The sequence below is a fragment of the Ursus maritimus genome, unplaced genomic scaffold (assembly GCF_017311325.1).
Source record: "Ursus maritimus isolate PB19 unplaced genomic scaffold, ASM1731132v1 scaffold_19, whole genome shotgun sequence".
Classification (NCBI taxonomy): domain Eukaryota; kingdom Metazoa; phylum Chordata; class Mammalia; order Carnivora; family Ursidae; genus Ursus; species Ursus maritimus.
In genome coordinates this window covers 43198761-43210926 of record NW_024424341.1, presented here as the reverse complement: position 1 = coordinate 43210926, position 12166 = coordinate 43198761, and the positions used below count along the sequence as shown (strand labels likewise).

General features: G+C 58.8%; 2 protein-coding genes across 3 annotated transcripts; one reads left to right on the top strand and one right to left on the bottom strand.

The window, feature by feature from the left end:
• The first annotated feature begins 80 nt into the window (after positions 1-80).
• Positions 81-3018, top strand: CHMP2A (charged multivesicular body protein 2A). 2 transcript variants are annotated; one of them, XM_008706453.2, is made up of 6 exons: positions 81-237; positions 1115-1306; positions 2153-2332; positions 2406-2536; positions 2627-2688; positions 2807-3018. In XM_008706453.2, exons 2-6 carry the CDS (start codon positions 1139-1141, stop codon positions 2932-2934), a joined length of 669 nt encoding a protein of 222 aa, XP_008704675.1. In that variant the 5' UTR covers positions 81-237; positions 1115-1138; the 3' UTR covers positions 2935-3018. The 2 variants fall into 2 exon arrangements, with proteins under 2 accessions (XP_008704675.1, XP_008704674.1); XM_008706452.2 differs by having other exon boundaries at positions 82-237; positions 1097-1306.
• A 735-nt stretch (positions 3019-3753) lies between these two features.
• On the bottom strand, positions 3754-9732 carry TRIM28 (tripartite motif containing 28). The gene is made up of 17 exons (XM_040632743.1): positions 9399-9732; positions 8938-9050; positions 8607-8739; positions 6895-7030; positions 6701-6817; positions 6508-6622; positions 6201-6347; positions 5982-6096; positions 5782-5888; positions 5653-5689; positions 5528-5573; positions 5195-5447; positions 4791-5110; positions 4587-4710; positions 4413-4499; positions 4197-4334; positions 3754-4104 (listed from the first exon to the last, which is right to left on the bottom strand). Exons 1-17 carry the CDS (start codon positions 9730-9732, stop codon positions 3928-3930), a joined length of 2499 nt encoding a protein of 832 aa, XP_040488677.1. The 3' UTR covers positions 3754-3927.
• Positions 9733-12166: the final 2434 nt, after the last annotated feature.

Below are 12166 nucleotides of genomic sequence, written 5' to 3'. Positions count from 1 at the left end.
CCGGAGAGGGACGGAAGCTGGTGCGCATGCGCCTGGATGCCGGCCTACTTGCGCACGCGCGCTCCTGTCCCCTCCCGTCGCTCCGGTTGCCGGTGGAGCGTGTGACGTCAGACTAGTTCTTCCGGAAACGGCGGCGACGTTAGAAAGTACCGAGGGGCTATCGTTGGTGGGCGCGCCTGAGAGCCGAGTGAGAGGAGCGTAACCCGGAAGCGGAAGCGGATTCCCGTCCCAGCTCCGGTGAGTGGCCCCTGCCAGGCCGCGGGTCCCTGGTGGGTGCGTGGGCGACGGCATACGAGGGCCTCTTCGCCGGGGTGTCGACTGCCTCGGCCATCCACGGAACCCTAGCCTCGTCATCGAGCCACCTTGCTCTCGGTTTGCGGGCCTCTCGACGCCCCCCAGGTTCTGTCCTGGATGAACAAGACCCCCCAACGCCCATCATCCCGTTCTGGTTGTACAGGGGTCCCCAGGGACCCCAGATTCTTACACATCTTCAGAGCTTCCCGGGACCCATCGTGTCTTTAGTGTACTGGGTGCCCCCGACGACCCAGAACCATATTATTCGCACCTAGGTTCCCTCCCCATTCAGGGCCACCCTACCCCCCCCCCCGTCCGAATGCTAATTCATACGTTGTTAGCTTCAGAACCCCTATATCCACTTTGTTCTTGGTACTCAGGCCCTCCACATACCTTGCCATCCCCTGTCGGGTCCCCACAATTGCCCTATCCTTGGCGCTCAGGGTCCCAAATGCCTCAGTGCACCCTCACACATCCACTTCCGTTCTCAGTCCCATCAGACTCCAGGGCCTCACTATTGTCTGGAAAGAGAGGCTGAAGCCTTAAATCTCCTTTGGGGCACTATGATGAAGGGCTGGGGTGGGTATGTTGTGGATGACTTCCAGATCTTGCTGGCCCCACCTCCACCCATAAGACTACTTCAGTGTTCCAGGCAACTTTTTGGCCTTCCGTTAACACTTCCTTTGCCTGCTTACCCCTTTGCATTTTGCAAGCCCCCCCAACTACTCCCCCCCCAATGCACATTGTGACCCTGGCTCTGCTTCTTGCCCTTTTTCTGGGCCCCACACCACTTTGTACCTAGGCTTCACGTTTGTCACAGGCCCACCGGTGGGCTCCTGCTACCATGGATTTGTTGTTTGGGCGCCGGAAGACACCAGAGGAGCTGCTGAGGCAGAACCAGCGAGCCCTGAACCGTGCCATGCGAGAGTTGGACCGTGAGCGACAGAAGCTAGAGACCCAGGAGAAGAAAATCATCGCAGACATCAAGAAGATGGCCAAGCAAGGCCAGATGGTGAGCTCAGTTGGGCACCGGCTGGGACACAGGGTTAGGTGCTGTGGTTTGGTCAGGCACTGTGGGAGCAGTGGAGTGTGACAGGACACCAACAGGTGCTTTGAGAGAAATCAAGGGCGAGCAGGGCTTCCCTATTTTGGGTATCCAGAAAGGCTGCCTCCCAGGTGATATCAGAGCCACAAGCCTTGAGTAATGAAGAGAATGAGCCTATGAAGATCCAAGCAGCCAACATGTCAAACAGATGAGGTAGCAACTGTTCCATGAGGGAGTGATAGGTGAGCTCAAAGTAGACGGTAGACAGGACCAGTTGAAATCCTGGGCTACAGTGGGAGCTGAGTCAAAGGGTTTAATGCAAGAGAGGTATGGCCTGGAATTCAGTGTGACCTGGAGGTCAGTAAAAGAAATGGAGACTGCCTGAACCAGTAGGGAGTAGAGCTTGTGACAGCTAGGTTGAAGAGGTTCCGTTTCCCAGGATAGGCAAGGCAAGGAAGACTTTGGGGAAGTCAGAAGCTGAGCTGTGGATATTTTTATTTCTGATAAAGTGCTTGAGGTATGAGCCTGCGTGACGTGGAGAGACAAACCCTTCAGACAGGATAGAAATTCAGGAATAAGTATAAGTTAAGGGAGTGTGACTCTAGATATGGAGGGGAAAGCGTCCCTATAGAGTTTGTATGTCAGACAGGTAAACGTACAAAGGAGCCTGTGCAATGGTGATCCAAAAGGCATGAGGGTGAGATTGGGAGGGGGGAGGGAGCAGTGACCACATGTAAGTATCAGCTGGAACGGTGCAGTGGGAGCGAGCATCTTCCCTTGGCCCACTCCCTGTCACCTTTGTCCACTCTTCAGGATGCTGTGCGTATAATGGCAAAAGACCTGGTGCGCACTCGGCGTTATGTGCGCAAATTTGTGTTGATGCGGGCCAACATCCAGGCAGTGTCCCTGAAGATCCAGACACTGAAGTCTAACAACTCAATGGCACAAGCTATGAAGGGGGTCACCAAAGCCATGGGCACCATGAACAGACAGGTGCGCCTCTCCTAATCCCCCACCCTCCCCCCCAGCCAACCCCCAACTAACCCTCCCCACGCCCCACTTCCAGCTGAAGTTGCCTCAGATCCAGAAGATCATGATGGAATTTGAGCGACAGGCTGAGATCATGGACATGAAGGAGGAGATGATGAATGATGCCATTGACGATGCCATGGGTGATGAGGAAGATGAAGAAGAAAGGTTAGGGGACACCAGGTGTGGGGAGGATGGGGATGGATGCCTGGTCCTCGCACGTGCCTGTCCCTCATGAAGTTTTTCTCTCTTCCCAAGTGATGCCGTCGTGTCCCAGGTCCTGGATGAGCTGGGATTGAGCCTGACAGACGAGCTGTCGAGTGAGTGCACCAAACTTTGGGCCCTGTCCCACCCAACAGTCCAGACACAACCCCTGATCCCCTTGCTCCCAGCATTATTCCTTTCAACAGGAGCTCTCCTAACTCCCACTCTCTGTAGACCTCCCCTCTACCGGAGGCTCACTCAGTGTGGCTGCCAGTGGGAAGAAAGCAGAGGCTGCAGCCTCAGCCCTAGTAGATGCCGACGCAGACCTGGAGGAGCGGCTCAAGAACCTGCGGAGGGACTGATCACCCTATACCACTCTGGGTGGGAGGCGGGCAGTGGAGGCCCAGCAGTTTCACTGTACTTCTGTAATAAAAGATTGGACACTAGTTCTTAGGCCTGTGTGACTGGCCTGATGTGGGCCAGACTGGGGTCCCTTGGCATAGAGATCACATACAGGGTTTGGTAAGAGGGCAACTGACATGCATGGCAGAAGGCCAAGTGCCAGATTCATTGGGGTACAGGGTAAGGAAGGCTGGACTGCTTCCCAGTTTGTGGCAAGAGTTAACAGATCCAAGTCTCCCCAGGATGTTCAGGGCTTGGGAGCTGAAGGTCGTCTGTGCACTCTGCTTCAGCACCCTTCCCAAAGCCTCCAGTGCCTTGGCTCAGTGCCTTGCCCTCTAGTGTCTATCACCTGCAAGACCGTGGGCTTCCCAGATACCCTGAAGTCTGGGCTCATCTGCCAGGGATCCTCAGCCCACCCAGCTCACTGTGGTGCCATCTGATTATGAGAAATGGTTACACCCAAGTCCAGGAAGCACTTGGGAAGAATGGCCACCATGCAGCATATATCTGGGGCTACATCATGCCTGCTCAGAGCAGCCTGGGCATTACCACCTATAGGGGCACCCAAAAGCCTCCAGCATGTGTACCATGTGACCCTCCCACCCACCTGAGGCACTCCCCACATTGGAAGGGCCCAGGAGGGATGCTCTACCCTACTCCCTGGACACCAAAACGGCAGATGATGAGTGCCCCACACTTACTCCATCCACCAGGGCATGGTGAGGGAACTGTAGAGACCAGGCTCCAGGACCACTGCCCCCATCAACAAAGGCCTGAGGAACTGGTGAAGTTTTTATTAAATCCACATAAGTAAAAACCATATCGTGAGGGGCTGGGGGATGGGGCCACCAAGAAGTAGGAGCCAGACCACCAGAGGGGGGAGGTTGGGGAAGGGGGGAAGATTTGACAGGACAGAGACGAGTCAGGCCAGGTTGGCCTGAGAGGCCACAGACTCAGGGGCCATCACCAGGACCACTGGATAGCTCCTGGGCACTCAGGCCAGCACCAGGCAGGCTCAGCGGCGGGGGCTCCACCAGCACAGCTGAGAACTTGGTGTCACCAAAGGCCTCGTTCATGCGAGTCTCAAAGAAGCGCTGCAGGCCGATGATGGACTGCACGTCTGCCTTGTCCTAAGCCAGGCAGATTGCAGTGGATGGATCCTAGCTCTCCCTCCTCCCACCTCCCACTGCCCTGCCCCCAACCCCGTTCTCCCCAAGCTCACCTCTGTCAGCTTGTTGAACTGCTTAAACATGCGGCCCACATCCTGGGCAAACTCCTGGGGGGAACTATAGGGGGGTGACAACTTCTCCTGGAGACGGGCACGGATCAGAGTTAGGTCCAGGGTGCCGCCAGGCTGATCCTATAGGCAAAAGCCACAAGCTGAAAGTGAGGCCAGGCAGTCCTTCCCCCTACCCTCCCTTTACGTCCCAAGACTCACCAGGGAGAAAGTGGAGTCAGTAGCCAGCTGGTGCAGGGGCCGGCAGGGCTCATGACAAAACAGGGCCAGCAAGACACGCTCACACTTCTATGGATAGGACAAGGCACATCAGAGCCAGAGAGTCAGGGGTAGGGCTGCTGAGCAACTCCTAAGGGAGAAGGCCCTAACCCTCACCTGCTGGTTGGCTGGCGAGAGCTTGGCCACCACACCGGTGCTATCACCACCATCCAGGCTCAAGCTGCCATCTTCCTCTTTCAGATCGGGTAGCACATGGCAGAGAGAGCAACTCCACTCCTCCCTGGATGGAAGGAGAATGAGGAGCTGCAAAGAACCTGGCCCAGCCCTCCACCCTGCACAGACCCCATACAAGCCTCGCACCCTGGCACATCCTGCAGGGCAGGCAGGTGGCAGTCCAGGTGGAAGCAGAACTCGCACTGGTTACACATGACCAGATCGCCTGGCTTCTGGCAGACACGGCAGATGGTGGCACTGTCATCCAGGGCGCCTGGGCCACCTGCTGGGGCTGAAGTGCCCTCTGGAGCCACCACCTCTAGACCTGAACTGGTGCTGCCACTGGGTGAGGCCAGGCGGGGGCCCTCAGCACCAGGGCCCTCTGCCAGGGCCATCAGCACAGGCTTGGTCTCAGGGCCCTCAGCAGCAGAAGGTGGGGCTCCAATGGCAGCTTCTGTCTCTTCCTCCTGCAAGGAGGTAATAAGAGGGATTCAGGAGGGTGCAGACCTGGGTGTTCCTCTCCCAGTCACAATCACTTGAGGCAAGCTCACCTTGACTATGGCCATGCCAGGCAGTGGTGGGGCACCTGGGGCCCCGGGTGGAGCAGTCCCAGGCTGTCCCGCAGCAGCAGCTGCAGCACCACGCTCAATGACAATGAGGTTATAATCCTCAGTGGTGCTGCCTGGGAAGACCTTGAAAACTGGTGGCTGACTATCAGCCGTGAGATCCAGGTCCAAGCGCTCGAGGCTCACCCGTGGCACCTTGCGCATGAGGCCACTCACCTCGCCCTCACCTGAGCGGGACCTGTGGGTGCGGGTGCAGTGCGGTGTTAGCACACCCATCCCTAAGCCCACCTGGCTCCACCAAAGGACAGCCAAACTCACCGCTTCACACCTGACACATGGGGCTCTGCACTCGAGTAAGGATCGTCTGCTCAGAAAGTAGAAAGAGACAGCAAATTAGGGACAGACCTAGAATACTGAAGCTCTCCCACCTATGAGGCACTCACCTGAGCCAAAGCCATAGCCTTCCTGCACCTCCATGGGCTGTGGGCAAAGTAGGTGGACCTCAGTGGGCAGGTGTCCCATAGGACCCCGTGCCCCCCCCCACACCAGGGTTCCCCGCCTCCCCCGCTCACCTGGCTGCTGCCAGATCCCTGCTTGCTCAAGGGCCCTGGAGCCCGAGGAGGGGCCATGGATGTAGGGCCTGTTGAGTTGGTGCCAGGACGCTCTGCCACGATCTTGCCTGCAAAAATGAAATAAAATCAGCATAAAAAGACCCACTGTCTGGAATGGTAGCGGGGTAAGAAATATGCAGCAGGGTAAGAAAAGAACACACCAAAAGCCTCTGCACTCTTGGTCCAGGCATTGAGGTCCCACTGGAACTTCATCTCGCCATGCGGCTCCACAGGGTCCACAATCATCTTGAGGGCCCGATGCAGCTGGAAGTAAATCTGAGGATAGAGCAGTGCATTAGCACACAGAGAGCAAACAAGGCTGCAGGGTGCTGAGTGGCCCCTGCCCGGAACCCACCACCTGGGTGCACACCAGCACACACCAGCTTCTTGGAGAGCAGCAGGGCTGTGTTGTTGTCACTCTCCAGAGCCCATGAGGCAAAGCGCAGGATGTGTTCCTGGTGTTTCTGGATCTTGGTCATGGTCCAGTGTTGTCGCTCCAGGCGCTCCTGCTGCCCTTCAGTCACCTTCTGCAGGTAGTGAGGAGAAAGCAAGAAAGCAAAGAAGACACCAAGGATGGCATCAACAGGCAACAGAGGAGGCCAGTCCCCAAGACCCTCCCACCATAGATGGGGTCGGCAGCTGGCAGACAGGAACCCGAATCTCCTCCCCACCTCAGACAGGGCGTACCTGAGCATCGTTGACCAACACACGGCCCCGCTTGTTCAGTTCCTTCATGATCTGCAAGATGGCCATCTTCACATCCACCTGCACACGCTTCTGGACATCAGACACTTGGCGGATCCTGGGGAGCAGGGAGACCAGGTCAGGAAGGTGCTCCTTCAGGACCACCCCCAACTATGGCCCTGGCTTCCACACTTACGAGCTGCGAACCTCCTTGGTGTTCTTCTGCAGCGTCGCATGCTTGTCCCCGAGGCGCTTCACCAGTGAGGCCAGGAGCTTGCGCTGGTTCCTCACTGCATCTTCCAGGAACTGGTATCTGAGGGCAGACAGAGAAGGGCCTGGGTGCTGCACGTGCGAACGAACAGGCACCACCTACCAACATGTCATACTCACTGGTGGTCCTTATGGGCGTTGAGCTGGCAGTCCCGGCAGGTGAGGGTGTCACAGCTCTCACAGAACAGCACGAGAGGCTCATGCTTGTGCACGCTGCAGTACACAGTACGCTCACCATCCCTTGACTTGGCTGGCCCTGGGAAAGAAAAACCACGAGGCTGAAGCACATCCTCTGCTATCTCCACCTCAAATAGTAAACAGAACTCGAGGCCTCACTTCCTGCCTGTCCTACAACCCTGGGCTGTCTGCTGGGAAAACTCAAGGGCCCTGCAGCAGTGGGCAGGGTAAAGCACAGGCCTGTAAGCCCAAATCCTTCCTCTCACAACACTCTGCCCCAGGCCTGACCCAGAGAACCACTCCCTCCTTCCAGCTTGACCTGGACAACAACGTCTGAAGACTTTGGCAGACACCTCCTACTTGCTATTCTGTCTACTAGAACCCTCCCCAGGTGGACACTCAGGAGAGCTCCTCCACCTTGAAAACCCCCACTGGGCTCGATTCCTCCTCCACTCACAGCAGGTTCTGTCCAGCAGAAAAGGGAATTCTGGCTATTGTGGCATCAAAGCACAGAGAATGTTTGCTTCCTGGCATAGACAAAAAGCAAATCAGGGACTAGAGATACTGTTCAAGTGCAGCATCCCCAGAAGCCACACCTTGGTGACCTCCCCTCTCTTGAGTACGAGAAGTCCACAGACCTCTTACAACCCTGAGGCCTACAAGGGATCCAGACCTTGCAAAGCCTTCTCAAGATAGGAAAGGTGAAATGTCAGACCAAAATCCTCACAAAGGTGTCAGGTCCCCTTCTCTGACAAGAGAGTCCTGGTACTTAGAATAATACTGTCCAAAAACCAATACAACACCCCTCCCCCAACCTGTCACCATTACAAAGCTGCTTGAGACCATCTATCCCTCTTTCCTACCCAATCCCAATTATATCCTGGCAACACCATCCCAGTCCAAGACATATGACTGAGACTCAAGTCGGCCTGACCACAGGTCCTTCACTATTGCCCCCTCCTGCACTCTGCCCTTTGCCTGAACCCAAGACGACCTACAAATCCTTCCCCTTTGTTCCTGATTCCTCATGCCCACACAGCTACCACCTCCATCCTTATCTTCCTGCCAATGCTATCCTCTAGGACTGAGAAGCAACAGTGTAACCACCAAAAGGCCACTTGGCGTTCTAGAACAAAAACCAGGATAAACTCAGAAAATTCCCAAGCCCTTTTCTGTGCCACTACCAGAACTTACAGTAAAAGCCTGAGCCGAACTTAAAGACATGTGTGACCCAAAGTTAAAAGACTTCTAAGACTCACTCTCTGTGACGTTCTTGAGGGTCCTTGCAACTTATCAACACAGTGGTGCAGAGGCCTCATTTTCACCTACAGAGGCTTAACCAAGATGCCAGGGAACCCAGGCCTGCCCCTCCACCCCTGGGGCTTATGCCCTTTATGTCTGGGAGAGTGTGTGTCCCTGATGAGCTTGCCTGAATCCTGAGTGCACCCCCACCCCGTGGCCTTTTCCCTCTCACTTGGACCCAGAGACTGCACACCTGAGTCTCAGACTCCCCATTTCTGAGTTCTGCCCTCAGACCCTTCAGGTGGTACCCTCCAAAAAAGCTCCCGGGGACCCATCCATCATCAGTAACCAGCACCATGAACAGTTGAGGACAAATGTAGGATAACCAAGGCTTTTCCCTCTGCCCTGCATACCAGTGGAGCGCACGGTGTGGTCCTTGGTGTACTTCACCCGCTGGTGTGCCTCCACACACGTCTCACACAGCGGCTCAGAGCACTCCACACAGTAGCTGGTGGCAGGGGCATTATCCTCACAGCTAGTGCAGCACTGATGGGCAAACGCAGAGTAAGAAGAGACAAAACCGCCAAATAGTTCCACATCTGCACCCCAAATACTACAATCTAAAGCAAAGAGTAGCCTTTACCTAGCCTAGGCAATCAGCCCAGAGCCTCGTAACATAAGAATAGAGTCTGCAACTGGTACCATGTCCCCAAGCCTCTTAGAGGTTGCTGGGGCAGGACATACCTGATTTGCATCCTGCGAGTCTGTGGCAGCCTTGCTACCACTGTCACGCATAAAATAATTCTCCACAATGTCTTTGGAGAAACATTGCTGCTTGCACACAGGACAGTCCACCACTGCCAAAAACAAACAAAAAAACAAAAATGTTGCAAGTTCACCTCCAAGCTATTACCCATCCCCCGACTGAGCCCAACCTTCATCCCAAAGAGGACCAGATCCTCTCATTAGAAAGCAGGAACCCAAACCCTTCTTCGTCGCACCTGAAGCGGAAACCCCATCTCAGCGCCCCCAGAACCCACTGCCCATACCCGATCCGGCCACGGACTACCCGGGTCCCTATCCCTCTCGCTCAAGCGATCCCCCGCCACCGCCATGCTGGGAACCGACCCCCAATACCCACGCCAAGTCGGGATCAAAGCCTGCGGGGTGGGGGGGATGGGCCGCCCCGGCCCGACCGTACTCACCGGCGCCGTCGCCCGCCGCACCGCCATCCCCCGAGCTGTTGGCGGCGGCGGGCGCCGGGGGCCCGAGGCAGGCACTGCAAGCCGAATGCAGACAGGGCAACAAGCGAGGCTCCCTCTCGGGGCGCAGGCGCTCCCGGCACACACCGCAGTGCTCCAGCAGCTCCAACGCCTCGCCGCCGCCCCCAGCGGGCGACGACGCCGAGGCCGAGGCCGCGGCCGAGGCCGACGAGGCGGCGGCGCGCTTTTCGCCGCCAGCCGAGCCCTCGCCTGGGCCCGGGCTGCCCGAGGCGGCCGCCGCCGCCGCCGCGGAGGCCGCCGCCGCCGAGGCCGCCATTCACACGCCGCCGGGGGTACCCAGGGGGGAGGAGGGGCGCGGGGCCCGCCGCGCAGGCGCAGACGCACTCGCCGCCAACGGCTGGGCCGCCGCCGCCGCGAGGCCGAGCGCCGCCACGCGCCGCCTGGGCTACCGCCCGCTGCGCGCGGGGCGCTGTCGAAGCCTGGACGGCCGCCGCCTGCTAGCCTCCCGCTGCCGCCGACCGCGCTTCCTCTTCGAAGGCCGCCCAGACACCGCACCACGCGCCACGCGAACAACCGCTCGCCCGCGCGCCCGCTCGCAGAAAGAGCCGCTGCCGGGGGGCGGGACAGAAATAACTGGCGCCGACGCCGCCGCGCAAGCGCGCTGGGCGTCTTGCGCCCGGGGGCGGGGCCCGGGCCCGGCGCCCCGGGCGAGGCCGCGAGTACGCACGCGCCTGAGCCGGGTCTTCCTACCTCCCCCTACACCGCCTCGGCGCCGCCTGTGCGGCAGGGGCGGGGCTATTGACGTCACCGCCGCAACATTGTACGCGGGCGGGGCGGGGCGCGCGCCCCTTTACCAGCTCGCCTCCCCTCTCGCCCCAGTCCCTGGCCGCGGTCCTGCGCAGGCGGCGCAGGAGGCCAGGCCAGCACCTCAGTCCCCGCCCCTCAGGCCAAGGCCGGCCAAGTCTCGGGTCGCGGCGTCCACCAGCGCTGGGGAGAGAGGCGGGGCCGAGAGCGCGGGGAGACGCTGGGTCTGGAGAGAGACGTGGAGGGTCCCCATCCCGGGAGCAAGTCCCCTTGTGAGCCCAGGGGCTGGCTTTCGGGTTTAACCGTTTTGTTGTTTAACATGACACTGAAACCTGCCTAAAGCAAATAGATTCCAAGGGGCTACCGAGCAGCGAGTCCTGCTGCCCCCCAAACGACCCCTCCCCATCTTTTAGGCAGCCGCTGCGCTGACTTGGATGCTTTTCCAGGTGGGCGAACTGGATGGACCTCGACAGTGGGGCAGTTCTAAGGAAGGAAGCAGGGGCGGGGCGGGGGTGGGGAGGGCACGGTGGCTCCCGTCTGAGGAACAAGCAGAGTCTGTGCGGGAGAACGCTGTGAGGGAGGGCGCGAGATCCGTGGAAAGGGCTCCTCCTCACTTGGACGCGGGATCTGGGCGGGGGGTGGAGGGGCGGAGGGGTCCTGTCCGGGGAGAATCCTGTACGAGAGAAACATGGCATTCTCGTGGGAATCCTGTCTGAGGAGCAAGCAGAGTCTGTGACGAGGATCCCGGGGGCTGGGGGCGGAGAGAGAAGTCCTGTCCGAGCTGGGAAGCAAGGCCTATGGAGGCGGAGAGCTCCAGTTGGATCCTGTTGGACATGGAGCAGAGTCCGGGAGCCGATCGTGTATGAGAACACTAGGCACGAAGAAAGCGCGAGGGATGCGTGCCTCGGAGCTGGCCCTTGGGTTGGGCCTTGGCCCCTTTGGCAGGGCTCCTCGGTGCAGAGATCTCTGCTTCAGGACAGGGCTAAAGGGGGGGGTGGGGGAGGGGGAGGGGCGGCGGGGGGGGGGACGGTCCGCTTTGGAGAGGATGCTTCGAGCGTGCTGGCTGGCGGGTCTGGCCCCAAGACCCTACTCCGCGTCTCTGGGTTCCCACATAAAACCTGTGGGCTGAGCCGTGCGCCCACGCGTGGTGGCGGTGGAGGCGCATCTGGCTCTACGGGGCAGGGCGTGGCCTTTGTTCCCGGAGGGGGCTGGGGGCCGTGGGGCTTTGTCTCTGCGCCTGCCTTTGTTCCAGCCCCGCCGCAGCCCCCAAATCCGGGGCCCGCTCCGCCCCTGAGCTGAGGCGTTGCTGGCCTCTCCCCCCACCAACCCAAACCACCCACCGCGTCCGCGGGGCCACGCCCCACCACTGAGTGGCCCGCCCTCTCCAGGCTGCTCCCCCAAGGCCCTGGCCTCAGACCCTTGCTTCCTCTCTCTGGAAAGTGGGAAGGAAAGTTGGCTAGTGCAGGGGGTGAGGTGTGGCATCCATTAGTGATACTTGCCGAGCATTTTCCATGACCCCACCCCTCTCTGTGCCCCCAAAATCACCAGTAAGGGGGCATAGGAGTTACCCATACCTACCCAAACCTCTGGGGCAGACACCAGGATGTCAGGGCCAAACAGTCAAAATGAGAAGGGGGTGGTAAAGACTGTAGGAGTGGACTCTCCTAGGGGACTATATCCAAACACCTGTGGGAAAGACCGTTCTGGGCAGAAACAACTGCAGAGGTCCTGACCAGGCACTGAGAGAAGAGTGAAGAAAGGGGTGGTTGGAGAGAGCTGGAGGGAGCCTAGAGGTTGCTGAACAGCTAGTTTGGGATAGGTTGGGATGGGTCCTCTGGGTTGCCCCTGGTTATGGGCCCTTCAATAGACTATAGGAACTGACCCTGTGGTTTCAGTGGCTTAAACAGTACCTCCTTCCTCCTGGGCCCAGCACTTTCCTTCCCAGT